At 41.8% G+C, this 25,073-nt stretch overlaps 5 protein-coding genes across 5 annotated transcripts in view; 2 read left to right on the forward strand and 3 right to left on the reverse strand.

The window, feature by feature from the left end:
- Nucleotides 1-4,227, forward strand: part of mrtfbb (myocardin related transcription factor Bb) — a 22,690-nt gene extending 18,463 nt beyond the window's left edge. Inside the window, exon 15 of the mRNA XM_070433747.1 lies at nt 49-4,227. Within this exon, the coding sequence (XP_070289848.1) occupies nt 49-357 (309 nt within the window). The 3' untranslated portion in view covers nt 358-4,227. The remainder of the gene's footprint in view (nt 1-48) is intronic.
- The window catches only part of LOC111980544 (uncharacterized), a 33,704-nt gene continuing 12,264 nt past the window's right edge, over nt 3,634-25,073 (reverse strand). The window contains exons 4-10 of the mRNA XM_070433716.1: nt 19,590-19,641; nt 6,751-6,808; nt 6,114-6,269; nt 5,829-5,954; nt 5,648-5,728; nt 5,333-5,480; nt 3,634-4,982 (exon numbers count right to left, since the gene is read on the reverse strand). Of these exons, the coding sequence (XP_070289817.1) occupies nt 4,874-4,982; nt 5,333-5,480; nt 5,648-5,728; nt 5,829-5,954; nt 6,114-6,269; nt 6,751-6,808; nt 19,590-19,641 (730 nt within the window). The 3' untranslated portion in view covers nt 3,634-4,873. The remainder of the gene's footprint in view (nt 4,983-5,332; nt 5,481-5,647; nt 5,729-5,828; nt 5,955-6,113; nt 6,270-6,750; nt 6,809-19,589; nt 19,642-25,073) is intronic.
- On the reverse strand, nt 6,991-9,465 carry snrnp25 (small nuclear ribonucleoprotein 25). The gene is given in 8 exon segments (XM_024011332.2): nt 6,991-7,292; nt 7,724-7,788; nt 7,884-7,955; nt 8,397-8,461; nt 8,463-8,503; nt 8,617-8,707; nt 8,807-9,051; nt 9,319-9,465. Coding segments are annotated over 6 exon segments (567 nt in total). The 5' UTR covers nt 9,047-9,051; nt 9,319-9,465; the 3' UTR covers nt 6,991-7,292; nt 7,724-7,730.
- Nucleotides 9,494-11,231, forward strand: polr3k (polymerase (RNA) III (DNA directed) polypeptide K). Its single transcript, XM_024011335.3, has 3 exons — nt 9,494-9,760; nt 9,888-9,975; nt 10,240-11,231. The coding sequence occupies exons 1-3, from the start codon at nt 9,650-9,652 to the stop codon at nt 10,365-10,367; spliced, it is 327 nt and encodes a 108-aa protein (XP_023867103.1). The 5' UTR covers nt 9,494-9,649; the 3' UTR covers nt 10,368-11,231.
- On the reverse strand, nt 12,377-23,108 carry cdip1 (cell death-inducing p53 target 1). The gene is made up of 6 exons (XM_024011329.3): nt 22,965-23,108; nt 19,590-19,641; nt 18,882-19,041; nt 17,924-18,067; nt 17,510-17,792; nt 12,377-13,625 (listed from the first exon to the last, which is right to left on the reverse strand). The coding sequence occupies exons 3-6, from the start codon at nt 18,964-18,966 to the stop codon at nt 13,514-13,516; spliced, it is 624 nt and encodes a 207-aa protein (XP_023867097.1). The 5' UTR covers nt 18,967-19,041; nt 19,590-19,641; nt 22,965-23,108; the 3' UTR covers nt 12,377-13,513.

Here is a 25,073-nt window from a genome sequence, read left to right on the forward strand (position 1 = left end):
CCGGCCCCACCCAGCCTGACAGCCCTGGCCATAGACAACCAGCTGGAGGCCTTCCTGGAAGGCACGCTGAAGGGGGAGACTGAGCCCCGGACACTGAGGTTGATGGAAGAGCTGCACAGTCAGTTGCTGGAGCACTCCCCCCACTCCCCCATGGACACGGACACCACCGGGTTCAACAATGTCAGTGCACCCCCCTCCAGCTACCACCTGGACCACACCAATCTGGACAACATGGAGTGGCTGGACCTGACCATGCCCGGGCCGACGGGGGGGCTCAACCCACTGGGCCTTCCCCCGCTTGGGGTCTTCTCCTCTGACTTCCTGGACTCCCATGACCTGCAGCCACATTGGGACTAACGGGTGTCAATGTGACCCCCCCCCAAAACAGGCCTATTCAGACAGAGGGCTGTCAGGGAGAGACACACACATAAGTGAGACGGAGAGCACACTCCTTCTCCAGTGGAGGTGGGGGAGGAGAGTGCAGTGCTGCTGGCCTTGAGTCCCTGTGGGAAGTTCTGTGCAGGGCTACAGCAGCACTAGTGGTGGATCTCACTGCTCTGAGCAGCTCAGAGTGCTAGAGGCATGGACCCTCCTTCGTCATTGGATATACAGTAAAGCTGTTTCCCTTTGAGGTATCGTCCCTCATAACAGCCACTCATTCTAAGGAAGGCCCGCACCCGCTGGGCTGTGGTATAGATCAACGGTATGAAGAGGTTGATCTCCCCCTGTGGTCTCTTTCAGAAGAGAACCTTGTCTGAGGAAGGGTGGTCTCTCCTGAAATGGTGTTACAGTAGATAAGGAGCGGGATCAGGAAATGTGATCCCGGCTCAGGATGAAAACTCGCTAGTGGAAACAGATGTTGACCCAGGTGTTAGAGAATTTCACGCCTGGTTCTGACTGCGCCATCGGCATGGCTACTGACTGACGTTCGTGATAAATTTGACAGACAGCGCAGAGAGATTGTATATATTATAAGCCTATGTCTACAGTAGCAGTAGTCTGTCTGCTCTGCTGCATACATCACTAAGGCAGCTGTATTACAGTCCTGTGTATGTATATGACATATTGGAATGTGGTATTAGCTTAGCATTATGGCTTTGTAATAACTGCCTTTGCTTTACTCAGTGCCCCCATGCGATTCCCATCACGGGAGAGAATTGGACACAGATGCTAAAAGACTGCACATATTACATTATGCCTTATAAGACCATTTGCCAAATATCTTGCTATTTTCAACGCGTTGCTTTCACTTAATTCAACTAAAGACTTTCCAAAGAGTACACAGAGTGATGACTGATAGTGTTGTAACTAAAATAAAGCAGGAGACTACTTAAAGTGAGTGTTGACAGTAGGCAGCCTTATATCATGTAAGATAAAACAGTGAGTGCACGAAACCCACATTTAGTATCACTGGTTGACAATACGAGAGCTGTCGGCCTGAGAACTCTTGAATTAATCCAAATTAGAAGTTGAGAGGCGTCACATTTTTAGCAGCTGTTGTTCTTACTCTATTCTTGTGTGGGGGAGTGTGGGGGAGAGTAGGGCCAATGTGAGTTTGTTTACCAAACTACAGCGTGCTTTGCCTGAGTGTGCATGGGGTCACAATAGGTGGCACAGCACCCCACAGCGCTGCTGTAGCTAGCTAGCCCAGGCCTATGTCCTTTATATTATCGACAAAAGAGCCTTTCAAAATGTTCTCTCTCTCAACCCTATTGTCAAGTCTGGAGTGGATTTATCCCAATGTACAGATCAGCTGAATCTTGCTTGTTTATGTGTGACGTGCAGTGCACATGAGCTAGAGCTGGTGTGTAGAGCTGGTGTCTGTGTGTGCACTGCACATCTGTGTTGCATATCGCTTTTGCTTGTTTTGACTCTAGGAACTGGCAGAAATATAGCCAGTAAATTCCCCTCAGCATTTCAATGGCTCTCTTCAATATACYGTCTGACCTTAGTTGGCTGACATATCGAGAACAGACAARTTGACATCATTCAGTTTGACAAGCCAGGGAGTCACAGTGAATCAGCAGAGGTGGTTCAAGGCTGTCTTGTGCTTTTGTGATCAGCTTAGCAATATTTGTGGCTATAGTCCYGCAGGTTCAAATGTAAGCATAATTATTTTGTTGTAGTAGGCCTAATGTGTCTCTTCATGAAGCCTTAGTCCAGCAGATTATGTAGGGTCGGGATTTCGGCCACTCACATCACATCAAGAGGCAACCTTTCAAAACACATTTCAAAACCCATTTCAAAGCAGTGTGTGATCCATATGTACCATTACTACCAACAGATGGGTATTAAAATGATCTCCACACTGTTGTAATAGCCTTGGTTTTCACTCCTCTCTCCCAGTTGAAGTCTTCTTTTCGGTCAAAATCCTACATGATTATTGCAATCGTACACATGTAGTTAAAAATGTCATTACGGTGACATATACTGGCCAAAGATAAAATGTGAACGCATTTGAAGTGTTGAAACCGACGGTTGAAATGGGTTAAGGTAGAGGTGTTTACAGACGGTTTGACTTTACAAAAGTTGGCAGTCCTCTTTATCAAGCAGTCTGAGCTACGCAACGGATAACTGCCTTTACTAAATTGCTGAAAGGTTTCTGTGTTTCTAGAGCCCCCCCAAAATGTAAGAAACTTTAAAACACTAGTCAGCATGATAAAGTTTGAAGCACCAACGACAGCATAAGCGTTCCTTGGAAATACATTGAGGACAGTGCTAAAGAAATATGTCATTTCAACGGGTTTGATCAATTATAGCCTACCTGTCTGTCCCCTACCAAAGAAAATTACTTAGAGGTCCAATGCAGCCGTTTTTAACTCAATATCAAATCATTTCTGAGTAACAAATAAGTACCTTACTGTGATTGTTTTCACTTAAAATGATCAAAAAGAAACAGCTCCTTAGCAAAGAGCCATTTCTCAGAAATAATTTTGCTAGGACTGTCTGGGAGTGGTCTGAGTGGTGAGGGGAAAACTGAAAACTAGCTGATATTGGCAGAGAGGTTTGGAACTCTTTCTTATTGGTCTATTAACTAATTTACTGCCTGGCAAACCAAAACTCCATCCCACGTAAACGGGCTGAATTTTCAGGCGGTCTTTATAAAACAGCTCTAAAGACTAAAATGGCATTATCATAATTTTCACAATTTCACAGTATTATTCCAACCTCATAGTGCTGAAACATACACTGAGTGTACAAAACACCTGCTCTTTCCAGGTGAAAACTATGATCCCTTATTGATGTGACCTGTTAAATACACTTCAAATCAGTGTAGATGAAGGGGAGGAGACAGGTTAAAGAAGGAATTTTTATCCTTGAGAAAATTGAGACATGGATTGTGTGTGTGTGCTATTCAGAGGGTGAATGGGCAAGACAAAATATTTAAGTGCCTTTGAACGGGGTATGGTAGTAGGTGCCAGGCACACCGGTTTGAGTGTGTCAATAATTGGAAAGCTGCTGGGTTTTTCATGCTCAACAGTTTCCCGTGTGTATCAAGAATGGTCCACCATCCAAAGAACATCCAGCCAACTTTACACAACTGTGAGAAGCAAGCATTGGAGTAAACATGGGCCAGCATCCCTGTGGAAYGCTTCAACACCTTGTAGTCCATGCGCTGACGAATTGAGTCTGTTCTGGGGGAAACGGGGGGTGCAACTCAATGTTAGRAAGCTGTTCCTAATGTTTTGTACAATCAGTGTATATAAATGTTTTTGAATGCACTGGTCCTTTAAGAGCCTCAATGTCACACATTTCTGTTAGAAAAACAGACAAAAGCACTTAAATTGCAAAGCAGTTTACACTGTGAGTGGATAAATGGGTAGCTAAACAAAAAGACATTGCCTGCTCCTGATAGGTCTTTGTGCACAACTTTGTTTTTGTCTGAGCATCAGTGTCCCATTGATCATGTGTCCAAACTAAAGAAAGGGAGAATGAGCTGGAATCAGAAGTCATTTTATTTGTACTATACTAGTATAGCCCCTTCCCTTGCAATGGTGTATTGATACATAGTTAGTATGCCATACATTTTGCACATTGTGTATATATTTTGTCATGCATTTTATTTTATACAAATGTAGCACATTAGCTCTTTTCGTACATTTTATACAAATGTAGCACATCTAAGCTCTTTTGTATTAAGACTGTTTGGTGTATACAGTATGCGTACTACTGTATACCCATAATGTATATATATAGCCTTTTTGTGTCAATAAAAATGGTCATGTACATTGTGTGTGAAAATTATTCAGCTGTGTTTAGTAAATAAAACAACCATATCATGTGACTTTTTGTTTATCAAGGAGTTCCAAACCCTAACACAGCCACCACTAGGCTTGGATAAGTCACATGCAGCTTTAGAGTTCACAGACCTTGAAACACTATTTTCCTCTTATGTTTTACAATTCACACAGGCTTTTTGCAGGTCAAAAGAAAATATTAACATTTGATTTATTTATTAGTTTCTCCAATAAATTGCATTGATGAAGACATTTTATTCCAAGAACAATGCCATACACACTAACTTCAAATGTACAGGATGCAGCCACAGTTCTCACAGTATGACTACATCGTCATCACAGGAATGATGGGAGTGACACTGACCTCAGTACAGTTGTTGGGAATTTATGATCACTTATCACTCAGCAGAACATGTTTCACTATGGCTTGGGTCCATTCAACATTCATTGTCCATGTCCTCCTCATCCACTGCTGTCTTGTACCTGCATGATGGGACAGGGTGTCTACTGAACCCCAAATGGGTCACCTCAGATTCATGGTAGATCATGTAGATCATCTCATCATCACAAGGGGAGATCTCCATGCCCAGTCTGAGACCTGTTCATTAGTCTCTATGTACATGTGGGCCCTTACTTCAGAGCTTTTTGATGGTGAGTATTGAACTTCGACACTTAGGACATCTATGCGTGACATCTTTGAAGTTATCAATGCAGAAAGGGATAAGGCAGCARCCAGCCACACAGCTGAATGAGAATAGACCAGAAAATATAGTGTTAAACTTTGCATTCCATCAGGTGATGTGATTATCAGATATGACACTAGCCCAAAGGCACTGGCTTTTGTTACAAACTGRAATTTGCATAGTACTGCAGGAAACAAACATCTGGAATGCAGTCTCCAAAAAGCACCTGTTGGCAGCTCTACTTAAGAGACCTAAGAAGTGTTCCTATTCTTTGTTAACCGAAATATCCTACTCCCTCCAACTCTAGATGAAGCATAGAGTTGAAAACACCTCATTGTCGACCTCCTGTCCATTCAAAGATGGCAGACAATTGGTAGTAACACAGCAGTAAGACAGTGCAAGTCAACTCACCCAAGTATAGACATTGTGACACAGACCAGACAGGCCACATTGCCTACTGAAGTGACAATCTCTGTGGTGATGAACTGTCGACAMTGTGGGCACTGGGTCTGAGATGAGCAGGGAGGAAGTTTCTGGATGTCCAKGATCACCTCCGGAGCTATGGAGGGAGTGTAGTTGTGACCATATGACATCACTCATCTATAGGACTAGCCTCTGATCTAAGCAGGCCAGGAAAATAATTGTAGCAAAATGGGCGTACCGCTTGAAATAACCCACAAATGAACAAGTTCACACCTCATTTGACTCTCAGTCCAGGTGTCTCACCTGGTATAGAGGGTGGAGCTTCAACAAAGACAACAGAGRGGTCAGGGAGAACAGACACGCCCCCCTGACTGATGATGCACTCTGCAAAGGACATTAAAGGGAGACAATCATGATCAGAATGTGAGTATTAAGAGAGTGCTGTGTGAGGACAGTATCACCATAACGGAGGTAAAGTAGACACCTTTTCTTTGGTCCTTGGAATGGAGAATGTTATCTTGGTTTTCCTGCAGGGCTCTCTTCTTCTCAGACAGCTCCTGCAGTTCCTGATCAATGCATTGAATCTCAGTCTGCTGCTTGGATCCCTCTACTGGACAAAGAGAGGTAATACATGTCTCAGAGGGAGTCAGTGATRGAACACATCAGCCCTGCTGGGTCATAGCTAGAGGACACATCACACAGTACATCCATGCCTGCCATGTGCATTTACTCAATAATAGCGGTTCTAGACAGTGAATTTCCTCTTTACCTGTGCTATTGTTGTTGGAACGGTTCCTGAACTCCTGCAGGATGGTCAGCATGTTCCTGCGGTCGATCAGTTGCTGCCTCCTGAATGACAATTGGTTCATCTCCATGGAGATCCTATCCAGCTCCCTGTGCTCAGAAGAGCCAGACATCCTGGGAGCTGAAAAGAACCACCAGCATCAGACATCACAAAGGTGGAACATTTCAAACACCACCAGTCAATGCTACCAATCAAGTAGTCCGGTCTGAAATGCATGCCAGTCGCCCAGAGCCTTGAACTATATAGTGTTAGGCCAACAATTCCATTTCTTCAGATGATTGGGTCATGAAGTTAGATACATTCAGATCAATTCGATCTATTCCTGTTATACAACACTTGGATGATAAGCCAAAAGAAGACACAGCACTAACTTTATGTATCAATGTAAGCATCAACCTTGCACATCTACAAATACTTCATACCGAGACAAACTAATGTAAGGAGATCACGTTCTGTTTGTACAAGTCAAATAGATTGATGTGACCCAACATTACTAAAAAACAAGATTTCAAAGATAAGAAATATATTTCACATTTTCTCTTATCCATCTTAGCTGCTGCAAATTTAATGATTACTGTAATGAGACAATATAGATTTTTACCTGGTTTCACTGGTTGCTCCCAGATTGTGCWGTGGGAAATGTGATGCTCCTCTATGTACTCCAGGAAATAGGGAAATATTTTGCTTGTTTTCAACAAGGACTACCTACAGGAGATATTTACATATTGTGGTTGTACTCTCACTGTTAGACCAGGCGGCACACCCAGGTCTGGTTAAATGATTTAACGCCAGATAAAATTCTAAAACATTTTCACTGAAATTAAGTGATATTTCAGGGGGGTTTAGGTTGCACTGTAGCCTTTATTCATATTTGAAGTGGCACAATTTGACTGTACAAGATGACAAGAGAATATGTCCAAACAATAAAAAATTGAGACCGTACGAAACATTCCACACAATCATATCTACAACATGTAAAAACGTTTGAGATGTCAATTGAAAAACCTTTTAGACATCAACTGAATCATGTCAGTGTATGAATATAGTTGCTGTACATCTCCAGGTTGAATCATAGAGGTCTGAAGCAATGGGAACTGTGCAGGCAACTCACAGAGTAGGCAGGACTCCACACGGTAGTGAGATCTGAAGTTAGAAGCACATAGAGCAGCGTTATTCATTGTTCAACTCAATGTATTATCAATAATATTACCCACACGAGTTATTCATTGTTCAACTCAATGTATTATCAATAATATTACACACACGCATTATTCATTGTTCAACTCAATGTATTATCAATAATATTACAAACATAAAATATATATTTCAAAGGGTTGCCAGTGTTATACTCCCATGGGGAGTGCAAGAAATACAAATGTTGAGTCCTTTCAAAATTAGCATTATCTTATTATAATGGAAAATGCCACAGGCGCATAAGACAGTGGTATTTTCCAATAGCTTTTCTCTCGTTCACACAGCCATAAAATTGTATTAGTTACAGTAATCATTATAATGGTATCACTTGGCCTGTGAACATCTTTCAGGTGAGATCATAGTTCAGAAGACTACTGTACCTCCGTTTCACTTCTTCCTCAGTCTCTTCATGAATGTCACCTCATCTCTGTTTCTGATCCCATAACTGACAATAAAACAATACAAGAAATGTTGTTTTCAGTTAACAAAAGCATTAATTAATATACTCCATAATTACAATGGTGTTTGATTGAAACTTACTCCTTTAGTTTCATTTTGTCATCATCAAGCTTCTCTCGAAATACGAGATGAAAGGTTCTCCATACGTACCTCCTGCACAAGAAATAAAAACTGTGTGTGTGTGTGTGTGTGTGTGTGTGTGGTGTGTGTTGTTGTGTAAGCTATAGTTGTGGGACAAGAATTTCCCACAAGAATAGTAAACCATTTTCTTTTGACCAACTGGGGACATTTCTTAGTCCCAGAAGGCCAAATGCTATTTCTAGGGGTTACGGTTAGAATTAGTGTTAGGAGCTAGGGTTGTTTTAGGGTAAGGGTTAGGAGCTAGGTTAGGTTTAGGGTTCATGTTTTCGGGTTAATTTAGGATTAGGGTAAGGTTACGGTTAGGTTTAGGGAAAATAGGATTTTGAATGGGACTGAATTGTGTGTCCCCACAAGGTTAGTGTGTGTGTGTGTGTGTGTGTGTGTGTGTGTGTGTGTGTGTGTGTGTGTGTGTGTGGTGTGTGTGTGTGTGTGTGTGTGTGTGTGTTTTGTTACCAGCTGACGTGCTTTACCCCACCCTCCCGTTGCTGTTTCAGCTCCATGAACCTCTGGATGGCTTTTCTTCAAATCCAGCACCATAGCATTCTGCACCACCACTATGGCTGATCAACACACATTGGAATTTCACTTACACACACACAGTATCATTCATCTGACCTGCTCAAATAGAACAAAAATAAGGTATTCTACTTAGAAACATCAGTCAGAAACTCACGCATTACTTCGCCATCCGCTTTGCATACACGGACAGTCATGGCTTGGCCATACTCCAGGGCAACCTGGGAATTCACCTCTTCCAGAGTCACCTGCAGGAAAGCGACAGACAGTAGTGAGACATTGGTTAGGCTGGAGGACTTTACATCATCAAATAGATACATTTCACCAGTATGGATTAGGTAACCAACCTGAATGGGAAGGTCACAGAGTAGAGGGTCCTGTACAAGGCGAGCSAGTCCTTCTTCAAAGATGTCCAGGAATTCAGAGTGTGGCAATGCTTCTTCATCCTCCTCCTCATCTTCCTCTTCAACATCCTCTGGTTGTTCATCCTCCACTTGGTTCATCTTTCCCTCTGCCTGTCCYAACTCCTCTTCCTTTACAGACAGTCCCTCATCCAGATGAAGGGACTTGGTCTCCTCCCCCATCATTTACACTGTGAATAGGAGTTTGTAGCTAAAGTTGCTGACCAGTTTATGTTAGCTAGCTAGCTATTTCATGTAGGATTAGCTAGCTAGATAAAGTAACTGATTTTCACACCTTATACTCTATTGATCAACGTGTACAGTAAAATATATATTTCGTGATTACTAAAACATACATAAACTGTAGCTTAAAAATAAAGTATATTTGGTAAAGTCTGAAGCTCTGCAATCCATGCTAAAACATTTAGCGACCGGCATGTACGTCACCTACAACATACCGGAGTCAAACTACCCCGAGTGGAGTTTCTGACTTGTACCGATTTGGGATACTGCTATTTCTATCATCATTGCTCCATTTCTAGGGCTATATTTATAATATAATACAATATAGTTAACTTTAAATATAAATTATAATTATTTTAACAAAGAACCATAAAGAAAGAGCAAATGTTGTTTCTTACCGAACCTTTTTAGATGTAACAACGTTTCACACGAGTGTGGAGTTCAACAACGTTGTCAGGGATTTCTTAATTTAGCTAAATGATTGAAATAGATGTATAAACCTAGCTACATTGTGAGATCGGTGCTGACCAATTTAGTCAAAAGAATATGCTTCTGTTTTGTCCAACATGTGGGAATGTGTTGATTGTAGAGGAAGGACAGAAGTGCTATCGATTCGCCTGCAACACATGTCCGTACGTGCATAACATTACTAGGAAGGTAAAACGAACTTTTACTTAATTCCTAGACTTCTTGCCAAGTAACTGATGTGTCTGTCATGTGTTCTCTCTTACAATGTGTCATTTTAAAACSTATTGATACATTAACATGTCCATCTTTCCCATAGGTAAACAACAGGAAGTATCCCAAACTGAAAGAGGTTGATGATGTGCTTGGTGGAGCTGCAGCCTGGGAAAATGTGGATTCCACGCCAGGTAAATTACCAAATCACCTGCATAATTTACCTAACATTTCAATCATTCTGTGGTCACTGGTTATCCACGCCTAAAATGATAGAACACTGGCTGGATTGTAGCCCAAAGGCTGGCAGATGGCATAGCTGGATTAGATTTGCCCAGCCTCCTCTGTCCTGTTTCCACCACCGGACCTATAGAGGGCAGGTGGTCCTAATGGGCAATATTCACTGTTACTTATAGCCAGGTATGTATTTACTCTAACCCTCATTTTGTGTTCTTTAGAAAAATGTCCCAAGTGTGAGCACCCCCGAGCATTCTTCATGCAGATTCAGACAAGATCTGCAGATGAACCGATGACAACGTTCTACAAATGCTGCAATTATGAGTGTGGACATCGCTGGAGAGACTAAACTAGTGTTCAATTGGATCTCTACTTGAGAACACTAGTTGAGTCAGCTAACCTGGTTTTATGGTGTATGTGCTGTAGCCAAATCTTCTGTTGTCATGCCAGACAGCTTTGTCATAACCGTGAATAAACAGATAGGAGTTTGCTAATAGCACAAACAGACTGGACCACGTGGCTTCTAGTTGACCACACCATTGGTGCCAAGCGTGTTGGGGGAAAAGTAGCAAGAGTTGATGTAATATACACTTCTACCAAATGTGCTTCATACACAAGAGTATGTCCTTACTTTATTTAGCATTGTGATTAGTTAACTTCTCTGGGTTTTGTTTCCTATTACATTCAGAAGTCACTTCCAATTTATAGCTGAAGATACATAATTTGTGTTTGAGTAGTTGCCAAATGCCCAGAATCCATTGTTTGAGTCATTATTTTATTTCTCCTAGATGTTTTACATACTATAAAAATGACTGTTTTTGGATTAAAAGACTATGACCAGCTGACAAATTACTAATAACATAAAATCACAAATACTGGTTTGTTTTGTTAAAATAACTGCACTGTATGCAACAGTAATGAGCCAACTCATCATTTAGATTTTGCATGTACATTATACAATTCTTTATTTTTTTGAGGGGGCAACAGACCAAACTATCTACCAACAACAAAGACCATCATTGTGCTTAAAGTTAAAGACAATCCCTAAACTGTGCTTTTACTACATGTTCTTACACAGCTTCAAGCCACTTCTCACTGCATGTAGAAGATTCAAGAGTGTACAAAGTTAAGAGACCAGCCTGTGAAACATATCCATAAGAATGCATGTACATGCAGACATACTCCACCTGCCGTCAGTGTTTACTGTATATAATCATGCTGGTTATTGGTAGTATTAAGAGGAGACGAGAGATCCTACAGATGAGACTCAAATGAAGCAGACAAAAGATCTTGCATACCATACATTGGTGTACTTGGACTGGATCGAACACGTTAATATGAAGCAGGTGATGACATCACTCGAATCTGCATTCGAGATTACATTATTTCAGCCAAGACTTGGTGACGAACTTGCTTTTGTATACCTGTATCTCTATGGCATCTCAGACTAACATGCATCATAGCAATAGTGATCAAACCTAGACAAGGAACACTAAAAAGAAAGAGCAGATTGTGGCTTTGAGACCTTAACTTTGCTTGAACAGATGATGTAGCAGGTTTATGCACAGAAATGCTGAATATGAAAGAATGTATGAGATTGAATATAAAGGACATTCTGTTTATCATTAAATACGCTATGTAACCCATCAAAAAAGGTAGTAAAACAATGGCGAGGGAAAAACCCTCGATGCACTCCACTTTAATTATTCCCTCTGAACATCAACTGACAGACATGACCATTGAAAGGATAATCTGTTTGGGATTGGGCAGGACAGAGTAGGATTGGGCAGCACAGGTTGACACACATTGGCCTCGTGACACAGACTGGACATATGGCCTGGGAGAGGACTGCACAAAATTACAGTGATATCATGCAGAGCGCTTCATCATTCTAATGTGCCTCTCCAGCAGAGCGGATTGGACTCTGCCAGCCAGGTCGGCTTCGCTCCGTTCCCTTCCTATACGGAAAAATACAAGGAAACTTATTTTTCTCTGTGGACTGATAGATCAACTAGAAAATCGCAGCCTCTGACATGTGCATGGTTATGGTGCTCGGTGACTGCATGGATGTTGAAGCTCAATGTAGTCCTGCATCAATGACAGGTGATGTGTTTGTGGAGAGTACAGGATTATGAGTAAAGATCAGGTTCACTCAGACACTTCATTTGACACCAAGCCACATGTAAATTATCCTTAATATGACATATAGTCCAAGTTGTTGACAAAAGTCTTCCAAAATAAGCTAGTCTCCTTACCAGTTGGGTCTTAATGATAATGAAGCTTGGCAAGCAAGGCTATAAAGTAGCTAAATGAATGACAGTCTAAACCACTTAAATAAATAAAAACTATACAGTAAAGTCATGGCAATTATGGTTTTATGAATGTATGAAATTTCACATGGGAACTTGTGCATTCGCAATACCATTATATAAGCACACATTTTCTTCATTATCAAAATTGAATACATTCATATGGACATGACTGGCATTATTGTGTAACAACTCTAGCAAAAATCACTGGACATCAAGTGTATCTAAAGCACATAGAGGATTAAAAAAGACAGTAACACATACTTATCTCACTTAAGTGAGGAAAACAAAATAAATTAAACTCAGTCTTACCGACTCGAGTTTGTCCTGACAAATCTGATACATGGTTATTTCCTTGTAACATTTGAAATGGATATACATTTAGGTTGTAGGACAAACAGGGTGATCGAACATAAACATAAAGTAGGTCTCAGACATGGACGTAACCTTCATTGTGCTCAAAATTAACATGTTAAAATACATTAAATAATTACAGAAACAACAAAATACTGACCCTGCAATTGCTGATGATTGCTGACGATTTTGATTAAAGTGACAAATGTTTACAGCTTTCCCAAAGTGTGACCTTCTCTACCCCTCAAGTTCGCACCATAAATGTCAAATTCCGAGCCTTCTCGTAACCAAAGACATTTATATAAAGTATGTAAGATGTACCGTGTCTGCAACTCATCTTTTCTCAATTGTTATAGGTTTCTGTTTTTAGATCAAGTTCAGTCCCCTGTGACGTGTCTATCTAGCACTTATCTAAATGCCTGTACATAGCTAGGTAAGTGAGTCTGGACAATATATATATCAGAGGCGGCTGGTGAAAGGAGCTATAGGAGGACAGGCTCATTGTAATGCCTGGAATGGAATCGGTGGAATAGTACCAAACAAATCGAATACATGGACACAACGTGTTGGACTCCGTTCCATGGAGTCCATTCCAGCCATTACAATGAGCCTGTCCTTTTACAGCTCCTCCCACCAGCCTCCTATGATATACAGTAAGTATAGTGTGTGTGAACAAGTGCTTTAGAAAGTGAGGGTAAAGTTAGGAGGGCTAAATGAAGCACAACACACTGAGCAAATGTTGGAGAAAGAACATAGGCTGCAACTACAACCATGAGGGGCTGTGAGTTAATGTGTGCATAATATATATATATACGTGTCTATCTGTTGGTGGTTAGCAGATACGCTTGTATGTGTAGATGTAGCCCTTGCAGTAGGGGCAGGTGTGTATCACATCCTTGAGATCATCAATCAGACAGGGAATCAAGCAGCAGCCCAGATCACACCTGTGGTAGAGGAGAGAGAGAGAAAAATTACGAAACAAACCACCAGAGAATACAGACCAAAATCAATAGTCTTATTATAGCTAACAACCCGCTGCTCTACTTCATTTCATTCTGTGGTGTTTGGCCTGAAATCAAATATTTCCTGCCATAGTATATTATTCTGTGTTTATACCATGGTATTGTTGAATACTCGTTTCCGATTGGCTTGAAGGTCATTCTAGAGCATGCATTATTTCCTTATGACGCATGGTAGAATTCAATGGCTACTTCATTCTTACATGTTCTATGTTTGAGCTGCTTTTGAAAGCAGAAGTTTAATTGAAAACATTATTGGCATTGTTGCATTCGATTTTCATAACAGCAAGCAGGACTGATGGTTTGGTTAGCTATACTAGCAAGTCTGTTTGGTTACCGAGGCAACTACTCTCGCTACAGTGTCTTCAGAAAGTATTCACACCCCTTGAGCTTCTCCAAATTTGTTGTGTTACAGCCTGAATTTAAATTGGTTTCAATTGAGATTTTGTCGTCACTGGCCTACACACAATACCCCATAATGTCAAAGTGGAAAGTTTTTTTTCTTCCAATTTTCACCTAAAATAACATACCCAAATCTAATTGCCTGTAGCTCAGGACCTGAAGCAAGGATATGCATATCCTTGATACCATTTGCAAGGAAACACTTTGTTGCCGGGATAAAAGCGTTTTGTTGTCGTGCACTCTCTGCAAACAATAGCATGGTATTTTAACTGTAGTAGCTACTGTAAATTGGGCAGTGCAGTTAGCTTAAATTCTTGTTAAACCTTCTGCCCATATAAGACATGTCTATGTCCTGGAAAGTTGGCTGTTACTTACGTCATTCTAGTCACATTAGCAACAACCGTCCCGGTTTAGGGACACCGATCCTGTAGAGGTTTTAATTTTTTTAAAGTTGAGTCAATAAATACTCAACCCCTTTGTCATGGGAAGACTAAATATGTTCAAGAGTAAAATGTTGCTTAACAAGTCATAAAAAGTTGTATGGACTCACTGTGTGCAACTGTTTAACATGATTTTTGAATGACTACCTCATCTTTTGTTGCTGCTTTGAGGGGGTGCAGGGGTGCCCATTTTTCATGTTATTTTGGCATTAATATGTCACATATCAGTTTGCAAACAATATAAAAAAATATATATATAATTGAGTTAATAAAGCCACATACAAATATGATCTTTTTGCTTTCTTGAGAAAGGCAGCTCCAAAATGCAGGTGTTTCAGCCTAGCTCAGTGCTTTCAGTGGTGGTTGGGCAAGCCAGCGCAAAATACGATGCGTAGGGGTTGGTAATGTTCTCTAGTTGCGCCATGATTGGCTCAGTGTTCTGTTAGAAGTGCCCATCCAAGAAGGCTCAAGGTCATTGGCCACAGATAAAATGACATCAAATCACGTTATATCTACAGTAGCTTTGATTGGACTGATCATGTCAGCATCATACTTTTCAAAATCTTCGCTAGTAATCATCATCATGAATCAAGTCAACGATTTACTGCCAAATCCTTTTCAATACTTGTCATATGAAGAGAAATAATAGATAAAACATATCGGTGCTCATCGGCCATAAACATTACACAACAAGTTGGAAATCGCAAATTCAACCATGAGTGGTTTGGAAAGAATCAGTGGCTAACTGCAAGTATTGCCAAGCAATCACTAGTCTGATATTCAATGGAATGGCCGTGTGGTCCCAAGTCTGTGTTTAAGGGTCTCTTTCCAAGCTTAAAATTCTAAACATTCAACATTGACCATGCTGTCAATTCAGCGTGATTTCTGCCGCGTTCAAAACAACTTAACAAAACAACTTAAGAATGTAATACTAAGTGTATGTTGTGTAGTACGCTTGGGTAGTAGCCCATGTGCCTCACCCTAATAAATCGGTCTATTTCACCTACTGCCCTGACTTTGTGGTGCACATGTAGACTATAACCTGTTTTAGAGAAATTTAATCATTGAATATTGTAAGACCTTTCATTGTCTGCTTATGTGCCCTTTATTTATCCTACGGTTCTGACTTGGTGTACAGAGAGAACACTGTAAGAACGGCCCATGTTCTGAATTCTGCCACTGTACATTTCAAAAGTGCTGAACAAATAGTTATATGGACTACGTCCGTCCTAGCTCGCTCATTAACGTCTTAATCGAAATTACGGATTGCCTCTTATCAGCTTGCCGTCCCCTTATGCCACAGTTTGTACATCTCAATTGTCAGTAGAAACCACATTTGTTTAAGCAAGTCAGCCATAACAGCTTCTTTTTTTTAAAGGCAGTAAATGGGGCTGATTGAACTGTTTTGCTGCCAGACAAGGCTCCGCTGATAGCCAGGTGTAGCATTGGTAAGGTGTTGGGACTGCAGTTGCGACAGCTTTATGTAGGCCCTAACGGTTTGTGGGCACCGTTTGTCACCATTATAGTGCAATTAATTTATTGTTTAGTGTTGTGGCTTTGCTGGCATGCACCCCCCCCCCACCAAGATTTACATGCTACACTGCCCACACATACAGATAATTGTATGGTCCCTCAGTCGAGCAGTGAATTTCAAACACAGGTTCAACCACAAAGACCAGGGAGGTTCTCCAATGCCTCTCAAAGAAGGGCACCTATTGGTAGATGGGTAAAAAAAAAAAAAATGACATTAAATATTCCTTTGAGCATGGTGAAGTTATTAATTACACTTTGGATACACCCAGTCACTATAAAGATACAGGCGCCCTTCCTAACTCAGTTGCCGGAGAGGAAGGAAACCGCTCAGGGATTTCACCATGAAGCGAATGGTGACATTAAAACAGTTACAGAATTTAATGGCTGTGAGGATGGATCAACAACATTGTAGTTACTCCACAATACTGACCTAATTGACACAGTGAAAAAGAAGGAGCCTGTACAGAATAAAAATATTGCAAAACATGCATACTGTTTGCAACAAGGCACTAAAGTAATACTGCAAAAATGTTGCAAAACAATTAACTTTTTTTGTGTTAAGTGTTATGTTTGGGGCAAATCCAATACAACACATTACTGAGTACCACGCTCCATATTTTCAAGCATAGTGGTGGCTGCATCATGTTATGGGTATTCTTGTAATCATGAAGGACTGGGGAGTTTTTCAGGATAAAAAATAAACAGAATGAAGCTAAGCATAGGCAAAATCCTAGAGGAAAACCTGGTTCAGTCTGCTTTCCACCAGACAGTGGGATGTGAAAATGGTTGTCTCGCAATGATCAACAACCAATTTAACAGAGTTTGAAGAATTTAGAAAATAATAAAATGGGCAAATGTTGCACAATCCAGGTGTGGTAAGCTCTTAGAGACTTACCCAGAAAATACTCACAGCTGTAATCGCTGCTTCTACAAAGTACTGACTCAGTGGTGTGATTACTCATGTAAATTAAATATTTCTGTATTTCATTTTAAATAAATTTGCTAACATTGCTAAAAACGTTTTCACTTTGTCATTATGGGGTATTATGTGTAGATGGGTGAGAATAAAACATAACACATTAAATACATTTTGAATTCAGGCTGTAACAACAAAATATTGAATAAGTCAAGGGGTATGAATACTTTCTGAAGGCACTGTATCTAGTAAACTTGTTAGCTACTTCAGTGGATGTTGACACATTTCTACCTGCAAATGAACACATTTCTAGCAGCAAATGTGTTCAATTATAGCCATGGTGTGAAAGAGAATCAACTCAGGGCTTTATGGGCTTTTCTCAGGAAAATAATGTAACTAAACATGTCGTGGAACACACTTTCCACGCCGTTTATTATTTTCCATAGAACGCATAGCCACTCGTTGGTTATTCCTTACATAACCTCTATACAATGTAGTACACCAATTCTTCCTCTTACCCAACAAAGAAGCAGAAGAGGCAGAAGACAGCGTTCATGAGGCCCACGCTGTGGTTGATGCGGGTGATGATGGGCTGCTGGCAGTGGTGACACACAGTCTGTACGGGTGCTGTCTGGAATATCTCCCCCTGTAGCACGGTCACTGTGGTAGCTGTCCCAGGGGGTGCCAGCACCGTGTGAGCCGTCTGACCTGCCACAGGCCCAAATTGAATGGGCCCCGGACCAAACTGCCCCGGGCCAAACTGCCCCGGGCCAAAGTGACCTGGCGGAGGGTAGAAGCCACCTGTAGAGTAAAAACACAAGGAGGTATGTACTGTTTATGTTCTGTATACAGGTGCTATGCCAAATGACATGTGTATGCATTTAGAGTCGCCCATCTTATTTCATTCCCCCTGTAGACCAGTGTATGCCTACCATGTGGTATGGGCATGGCCCCATCTCCTGGGACGTGTGGCGGCAAGAAGCCTGGCTGTAGCGTGGCCTCGTAGGGTGGAGGGCCATAGTCTGGAGGCAGGGAGGGCCCCTGAGGAGGACCCGTCGTTACAGGGGCCGCCGAGCCTGGGAGAGAAAACACAGACAAACAAGAAGGATTTATTAGTGAGCTTTCACAGCAATGATTGATTGAAGAAACATGACTTATGTTGGGCTTAAATCAAGTAAGGCATTTGCCCATTATTGAGAACATGCATCATCATCTGTTACTAGGTCCAGAATAGCCGCACTTGTGCTTTTTCATAGATTTACAATTCTCAAGGATTTGTTACGTAGTTGTAACAAATACACTTTGTTGATGACATTCCTTTGGCTGATCAAAACAGTATTTTGTTGTAAGGAAACCTGGGGTGGAAGGGGAGCCAGACAAATAAAGATTTGTTCACAGACAGGGCCTACTTTCAAGGTTTTCCTGGTGATGTTTCTCTAGGCCTTCCTCTAACCAGCCACACAAGAGCTGTTATGGGAGGCAATTATGCAAATTCACACCAGTTTCCCTACAGCTAGTCAGCTACAGTGCAAATACTAAATCAGCAGCCCAGTCAAAGAAACCAGATGGTATTTTGAAGTTCACAGGTATTCAAAAGGCACTAGCACATCTGAGCAAACTTATTGCAGGTGCATGGCAATAGTTGAACTTCATGAATGAAAAAGAAAACCGCACACTGCTCTTGATAGTATCACTGATCTTTAATAAGCTTACATATCGGCCTCACGGCCTTCGTCAGAGCTCTGATGAAGTTCACAGGTATGCCTGTGCGTGGTTCCTACCCTGGACTTCTGTCCTTTTGTAAAATAGTCTCTTTTTGTAGTCTTGCCCCAAACTAAATGTTTTTTCCTCCACATCATACAATAACAGACCATTATAGAATAATTGTACCCGGAACGGCTGGCTGTCCATTCTTCTCCTCGATAAGAGGGGCGCTGGGACCTCCGGGGTAGGGAGGAGGTGGGTCGCTGGACATGCTGGGTGGACCTTTGGATGGGGGGCCTGGGGTAGAAGCTCCACTCACCACTGGCCTTGGACTCACTCAGCCACTCTGTGAGAAGAACACGCACACAGGCCTATCAGTTCACTGACAGTCAGTTCAATACCCACACACTGCAACATGATACAGCAGCTGTCTCGCACTTCAGCTACTGATGCATTCAAATAAATGTACTTATCTGACAGTTTGTTTCAGTATTGACTCGTCTTGGTAGACCCTAGATCTTTTCAATCAAGTGAATTGGTATGATAAATATGATGGATGCAGACAACATTCAACAGTATTGCTGGATAACGCTGGGTTTAGGCTAGGGCTAGGCTACTGCCTCTGAGGCCTCTAGAATATTACATTTGCAGGGATTTAAGACAAAAACAATGGCAATTGCTTTCAATCCACCCTTTACCTAAATGTGTGTTAGATGATAAACATTAGTAATGTTAATTATCCTAACACACTCACGACAGCAAACATTAGGGAGTTTAGCAATGAGTTGGCAGTCTGACATTAAAACAGAAATGACCTCTTAAATCCGCCAATATTTACAGAAAAACAGAACCCATAGCAGCAGGGTGAAGAGAAGGGACATTAGTCATGATTACCTGCTGATGACAGTGGGGAGTTTCCACCTGCTCTTCTGTCAGGTCCAACAGCCTACAAGAAAAAGGGAAAAGAAAAGATGGCAAAAGTTTCTTGTATGTGGTCCTATTTGGAAATTGCAATTGCTACTTTCTCAGGCGAATGAAAAGCACTAACAGTGTGCAGCCATTAACAAGTGCTAGGTTAATTATAGACAACTTGCTTCCCTCAAACATTTGTGATTGAACATTTAGTCTCCAACATCATAACTATAAGATACTAACACATGCATGCCCATTAAATCACAGTCGACTGCATTATGGCATTAATTCATTCACCTGACAACACAAGCGCTTACCTAAGCTAATCTCAGTAGCCTTTAAATAAAACAAGCACATTGCCTCAAAATAAAGGAGATTGACTGGCCAAATGACACAAGAGGAGCTGACATTATTGGAACAGTTAAGAACTAGATATCAAATCAAATTGTATTTGTCACATGCACCCAATACAACAGGTGTAGACCTTACCGTGAAATGCTTACTTACAAGCCCTTAACCAACAATGCAGTTTTAAGAAAATACAACAAAAAAAAGAATAACAAATAATTCAAGAACAGCAGTAAATAACAACAGCGGTGCTATATACAGGGGGTAGCGGTACAGAGTCAATGTGCGGAGGCAATGCAAATAGTCTGGGTAGCCATTTGATTAGCTGTTCAGGAGTTTTATGGCTTGGGGGTAGAAGCTATTTACAAGCCTCTTGGACCTAGACTTGGCGCTCCGGTACCGCTTGCCATGCGGTAGAAGAGAGAACAGTCTAGGACTAGGGTGGCTGGAGTATTTGACAATTTTTATCGCCTTCCTCTGACACCTCCTGGTATAGAGGTCCTGGATGGCAGGAAGTTTGGTTCTGGTGATGTACTGGGCCGTACGCACTACCCTCTGTAGTGCCTTGCGGTTAGAGGTCAAGCAGTTGCCATACCAGGCAGTGATGCAACCCGTCAGGATGCTCTCGATGGTGCATCTGTAAAACCTTTTGAGGATCTGAGGACCCATGCCAAATCTTTTCATTCTCCTGAGGGGGAATAGGTTTTGCCCTCTTCACGACTGACTGTCTTGGTGTGCTTGGACCGTGTTAGTTTGTTGGTGATGTGGACCCCAAGGAACTTGAAGCTCTCAATCTGCTCCACTACAGCCCCATCGATGAGAATGGGTGCGTGCTCGGTCCTCCTTTTCCTGTAGTCCACAATCTCCTTTGTCTTGATCATGTTGAGGAAGAGGTTGTTGTCCTTGCACTACACAGCCAGGTCTCTGACCTCCTCCCTATAGGCTGTCTTATCGTTGTCGGTGATCATGCCTACCCCTGTTGTGTCATCAGCAAACTTAAATGATGGTGTTGGAGTAGTGCCTGGCCGTGCAGTCATGAGTGAACAGGGAGTACAGGAGGGGACTGAGCACGCACCACTGAGGGGCCCCCGTGTTGAGGATCAGCGTGGCGGATGTGTTGTTACCTACCCTTACCACCTGGGGGCGGCCCATCAGGAAGTCCAGGATCCAGTTGCAGAGGGAAGTGTTTAGTCCCAGGGTCCTTAGCTTAGTGATGAGCTTTGAGGGCACTTTGGTGTTGAACGCTGAGCTGTAGTCAATGAATAGCATTCTCACATAGGTGTTCTTTTTGTTCAGATGTGAAAGGCACAGTGTGGTGTGCAATAGAGATTGCATCATCTCTGGATCTGTTGGTGCGGTATGAAAATTGGAGTGGGTCTAGGGTTTTGGGTTAATGGTGTTGATGTGAGCCATGACCAGCCTTTCAAAGCACTTCATGGCTACAGACATGAGTGCTACAAGTCGGTAGTCTTTTAGGCAGGTTACCTTAGTGTTCTTGGACACAGTGACTATGGTGGTCTGCTTGAAACATGTTGGTATTACAGACTCATATGTCATCACAGCAATGCAGCGCAATTAACTTGGCTACAGATTAGCCTAACACTTTCCCTAACAGACTCTACAACAACATAAACCTCACCTGACTACTGCACGTGTCTGAAAACAAACACAGCCTAGCCTAGGGAGCAGGACACTGCTATGCCACCAGCTGTCCAGACCTGCCATCCATACTTCGGCCTACTAGGCTTCACTTTCCCAGGTCAGCTGACCATGCCTGTGAGAGATCACCATGCATGTCACGGCGTCTCTAATTTGAAGATAAGATGATTAGGAGGCTGGCCCGCCTGCTCCAAAACAAACAGTCAGAATGCCAGACAGCGCAATAAAAATAAACCTGTCAAATGACTGGGTAATCTAAGGCAGTGATAAGGCAGAGGAGAGCTATCCAACCAGTTAGTGAGTGTGATGTGAAGACTGATTAAGCTGGGGAAATTACAGGAATGTCCAGGGTATGATAGAAATAAAAATGTACAAATGCATGGCATCTGAATGTACGCCACAATTCTTTAAGAGCTAGGCTAAGTTAATACCCGTATTGTACCCAAGGCAACCTAGATGAGGCCAGGAATTTGCACTTGCGCTGTTTGGAAAGTAAGCATTTAAGCGTCGTACATTAGAACAGCATCAGAAATTCAGAATCAGAGTACAGAACACTTAGGTTTAAGGGACACCCAGAGACGCTTCAGTCATGCACTTCATTATGTCTGGATGAGTTTGATTTGATCACAAACAGTTAAAACAGGCCTTCATTTGTTATAACATAACACTGAATTCCAACAAAGTAATTGAGGACCAATGATGGTGATGTTACAAAAAAACTGCCATTGCCAATTTATGTTTAAGTAGAATATGAATGAGCCATCATCATTTTCAATAATTTACCTTAAAAAAAACAACTAAACTACACTATTTTGTCATATGGAACTGAATCGGGGGGTGACATACAACAAAACAAGCATAGTTCTCTCTAGTGAGGCAACTTTCTAGAAAGCTTCATCCATCCTTTTCCTGAATCCTCTTGATATAGTAACGTTATTTACATAGATGATCCGCTCAACCCACCAAACACTCTTTACGTTTTGTAGCTAGCTATCTAGACATCGACACAGTTTATATCAAACATAAATTGCTAGCTCGTCGTTACTGCATTTAGGACTTGTTGACGTGAGAGAAGCCTTGATTTGACTGGACGTTTACATCAGCTAGCTAACGTTATACAACGGTCTGCCTAGTTAGTATAGTTGCTACTGTAGCTAGTTAGGTATCTAGTTAGATATTATTGTCATCAGTGAAAATGGAACATTTCAAAAGAACAGTCATGTAACGTTAGCTAGCTCACATAGAGTAACATCAGTTTAAAACTAAACGGAGATTAACGTTAGCTAGTTACGTTAGCTAGCTGATAGCCTCTCAAATATTGTTTCCTAGTTATCTCTACACGGGATTTACCTGATGTGTTGTCTCTTCCACACAATTGGAATTGGGTGATGACGATAGCTATATCCCAAGCCTGTTCGTAGGGAAGTCAAATGATGGCAACCGTTAGCTAGTCTGTTTATCATGAATCTACTCAACATCCGCCTCTTGTGGTGCTTTCAAGACAACTGGGAACTCGGCGGAAAAAAAGAGGTCAAATCACGACGTCGCTGAGCTTCAGGTCGGAGCGTTAAAAACTCGGAAAGAAATCAGTTCAATTCAAATGGGCGTTATTGGCATGGGAAACATGCGTTTACATTGCCAAAGCAAGTGAAATAGTATTTACAATGTTGTTTGTGCTCCACTGGTTGCCCTTTTCACATGGCAACGGCCACAAATCTTGCTGCTTTGGTTGCACACTGCTGTATTTTGCCTAACAGATATGGGAGTTTATCAATGCTTGATTTGTTTTAGAATTCCTTGTGGTTCTGTGGGAAATATGTATCTAATGTGGTCATACATTTGGCAGGAGGTTAGGAAGTGCAGCTCCCAAAAATTGTGGGCACACAGCCGGTCTTCTCTCAAGATCAAAGTCTGCTATGGCAGCCTCTCTCAGTAGCAAGGCTATGCTCCCTGAGTCTGTACATAGTCAAGGTTTTTCTTAATTTTGGGTCAGTCACTCTCTGTGTACTCTCTGTTTAGGGCCAGATAGCGTTCCAATTTGCTCAGTTTTTTGGGTTGATTCTTTCCAGTGTGTCAAATAGTTATCTTTTTGCTTTCTCATAATTTGTTTGGGTCAAATTGTGTTGCTGTCCTAGGGGTCTGTTTGTGAACAGAACCAGCTGGCTGAGGGGACTCTTCTGTAGGTGTCACACCCTGATCTGTTTCACCTGTCTTTGTAATTGTCTCCACCCCCCTCCAGGTGTCACCCATCTTCCCCATTACCCCATGTGTATTTATACCGTGTTCTCTGTTTCTAGTTTGTTTTTGTTTCGTCAAGCCTACCAGTGGTTTTCCCCTCTGCTCCTGATTGTTCCTGTTTCCTAGTTTTCCCGGTGTTGACCATTCTGCCTGCTGTCCTGTACCTTTGCCCCACCTTTCTGGATTACTGACCTCTCCCTGCCCTTGACTTGCCTTTTTCCTGCCTCTGTTTGATTATAAACTGTTGATACTTCGACATTGTCTGCATCTAGGTCTTACCTGAAATGTGATAGTAGGTTTATCTCTCTCTGTCGACGAGGGCTTTGTGGTGGAATGTGTGGGTATCACTTCCTTGTAGGTGGTTGTAGAATTTAACAACTCTTTTCTGGATTTTGATAAATAGCAGGTACAGTCCTAATTCTGCTCTACGTGTGGTGTTTGTGGTTTTGTGTTATACACAGCTATATTTTTGCAGATTCTCATTTGGGGAATTCTTGGTTGGTGAGTGGAACCCAGACCTCACAACCATAGAGTGCAATTGGTTCTATAACTGATTGAAGTGTTTTTGTTGTTGCCAGATCCTAATTGGGATGTTGAGTTTTAAGTTCCTTTTGATGGGGTAGAAGGCTCTCCTTGCCTTCTCTTAGATCGTTCACAGCCTTGTGGAAGTTACCTGTGGTGTTGCTGTTTAGGCTGAGGTAAGTATAGTTTGTGTGGTCTGGGGGCAGAGCCTACACGAAACAGCCCTTATTTTAAGCGTTTTAAAATCCCCTATGGGAAAAATGAATGGTGGAAAAACAATTGGAACCATTTCCCTGTTTAACCACTAGGTTTTATGGGTATTATGACTCATACTGTGGTACTCTATGGACATATAGCAATGAACCGAACAGTGGCAACCCGTCATTCAGAGCCCCACAATTTTTGCAAAACCCCCCCCCCAAAAATAGTTTTTGTTATTTTGGCATTAATACGTGTCACATATCAGTTTTCAAACAAAGTTAAAAAACATATTTAAAAGTCATTGAGTTAATAAAGCCGCATACAAACATGGTCTCTTTTTTGCTTTCTTAAGGCAGCTCCAAAATGCAGGTGTTTCAGCCTACCTCATTGCTTTTTGTGGTGGTGGGGCAGCCAGTGGAAAATACGGAGCGTAGGTCTTGGTAATGTTCTTTACTTGTGCCATGATTAGCTCAGTGTTCTGTCACTCGTGGGGACAGT

This window comes from Salvelinus sp. IW2-2015, linkage group LG20 (genome assembly GCF_002910315.2).
Source record: "Salvelinus sp. IW2-2015 linkage group LG20, ASM291031v2, whole genome shotgun sequence".
Classification (NCBI taxonomy): domain Eukaryota; kingdom Metazoa; phylum Chordata; class Actinopteri; order Salmoniformes; family Salmonidae; genus Salvelinus; species Salvelinus sp. IW2-2015.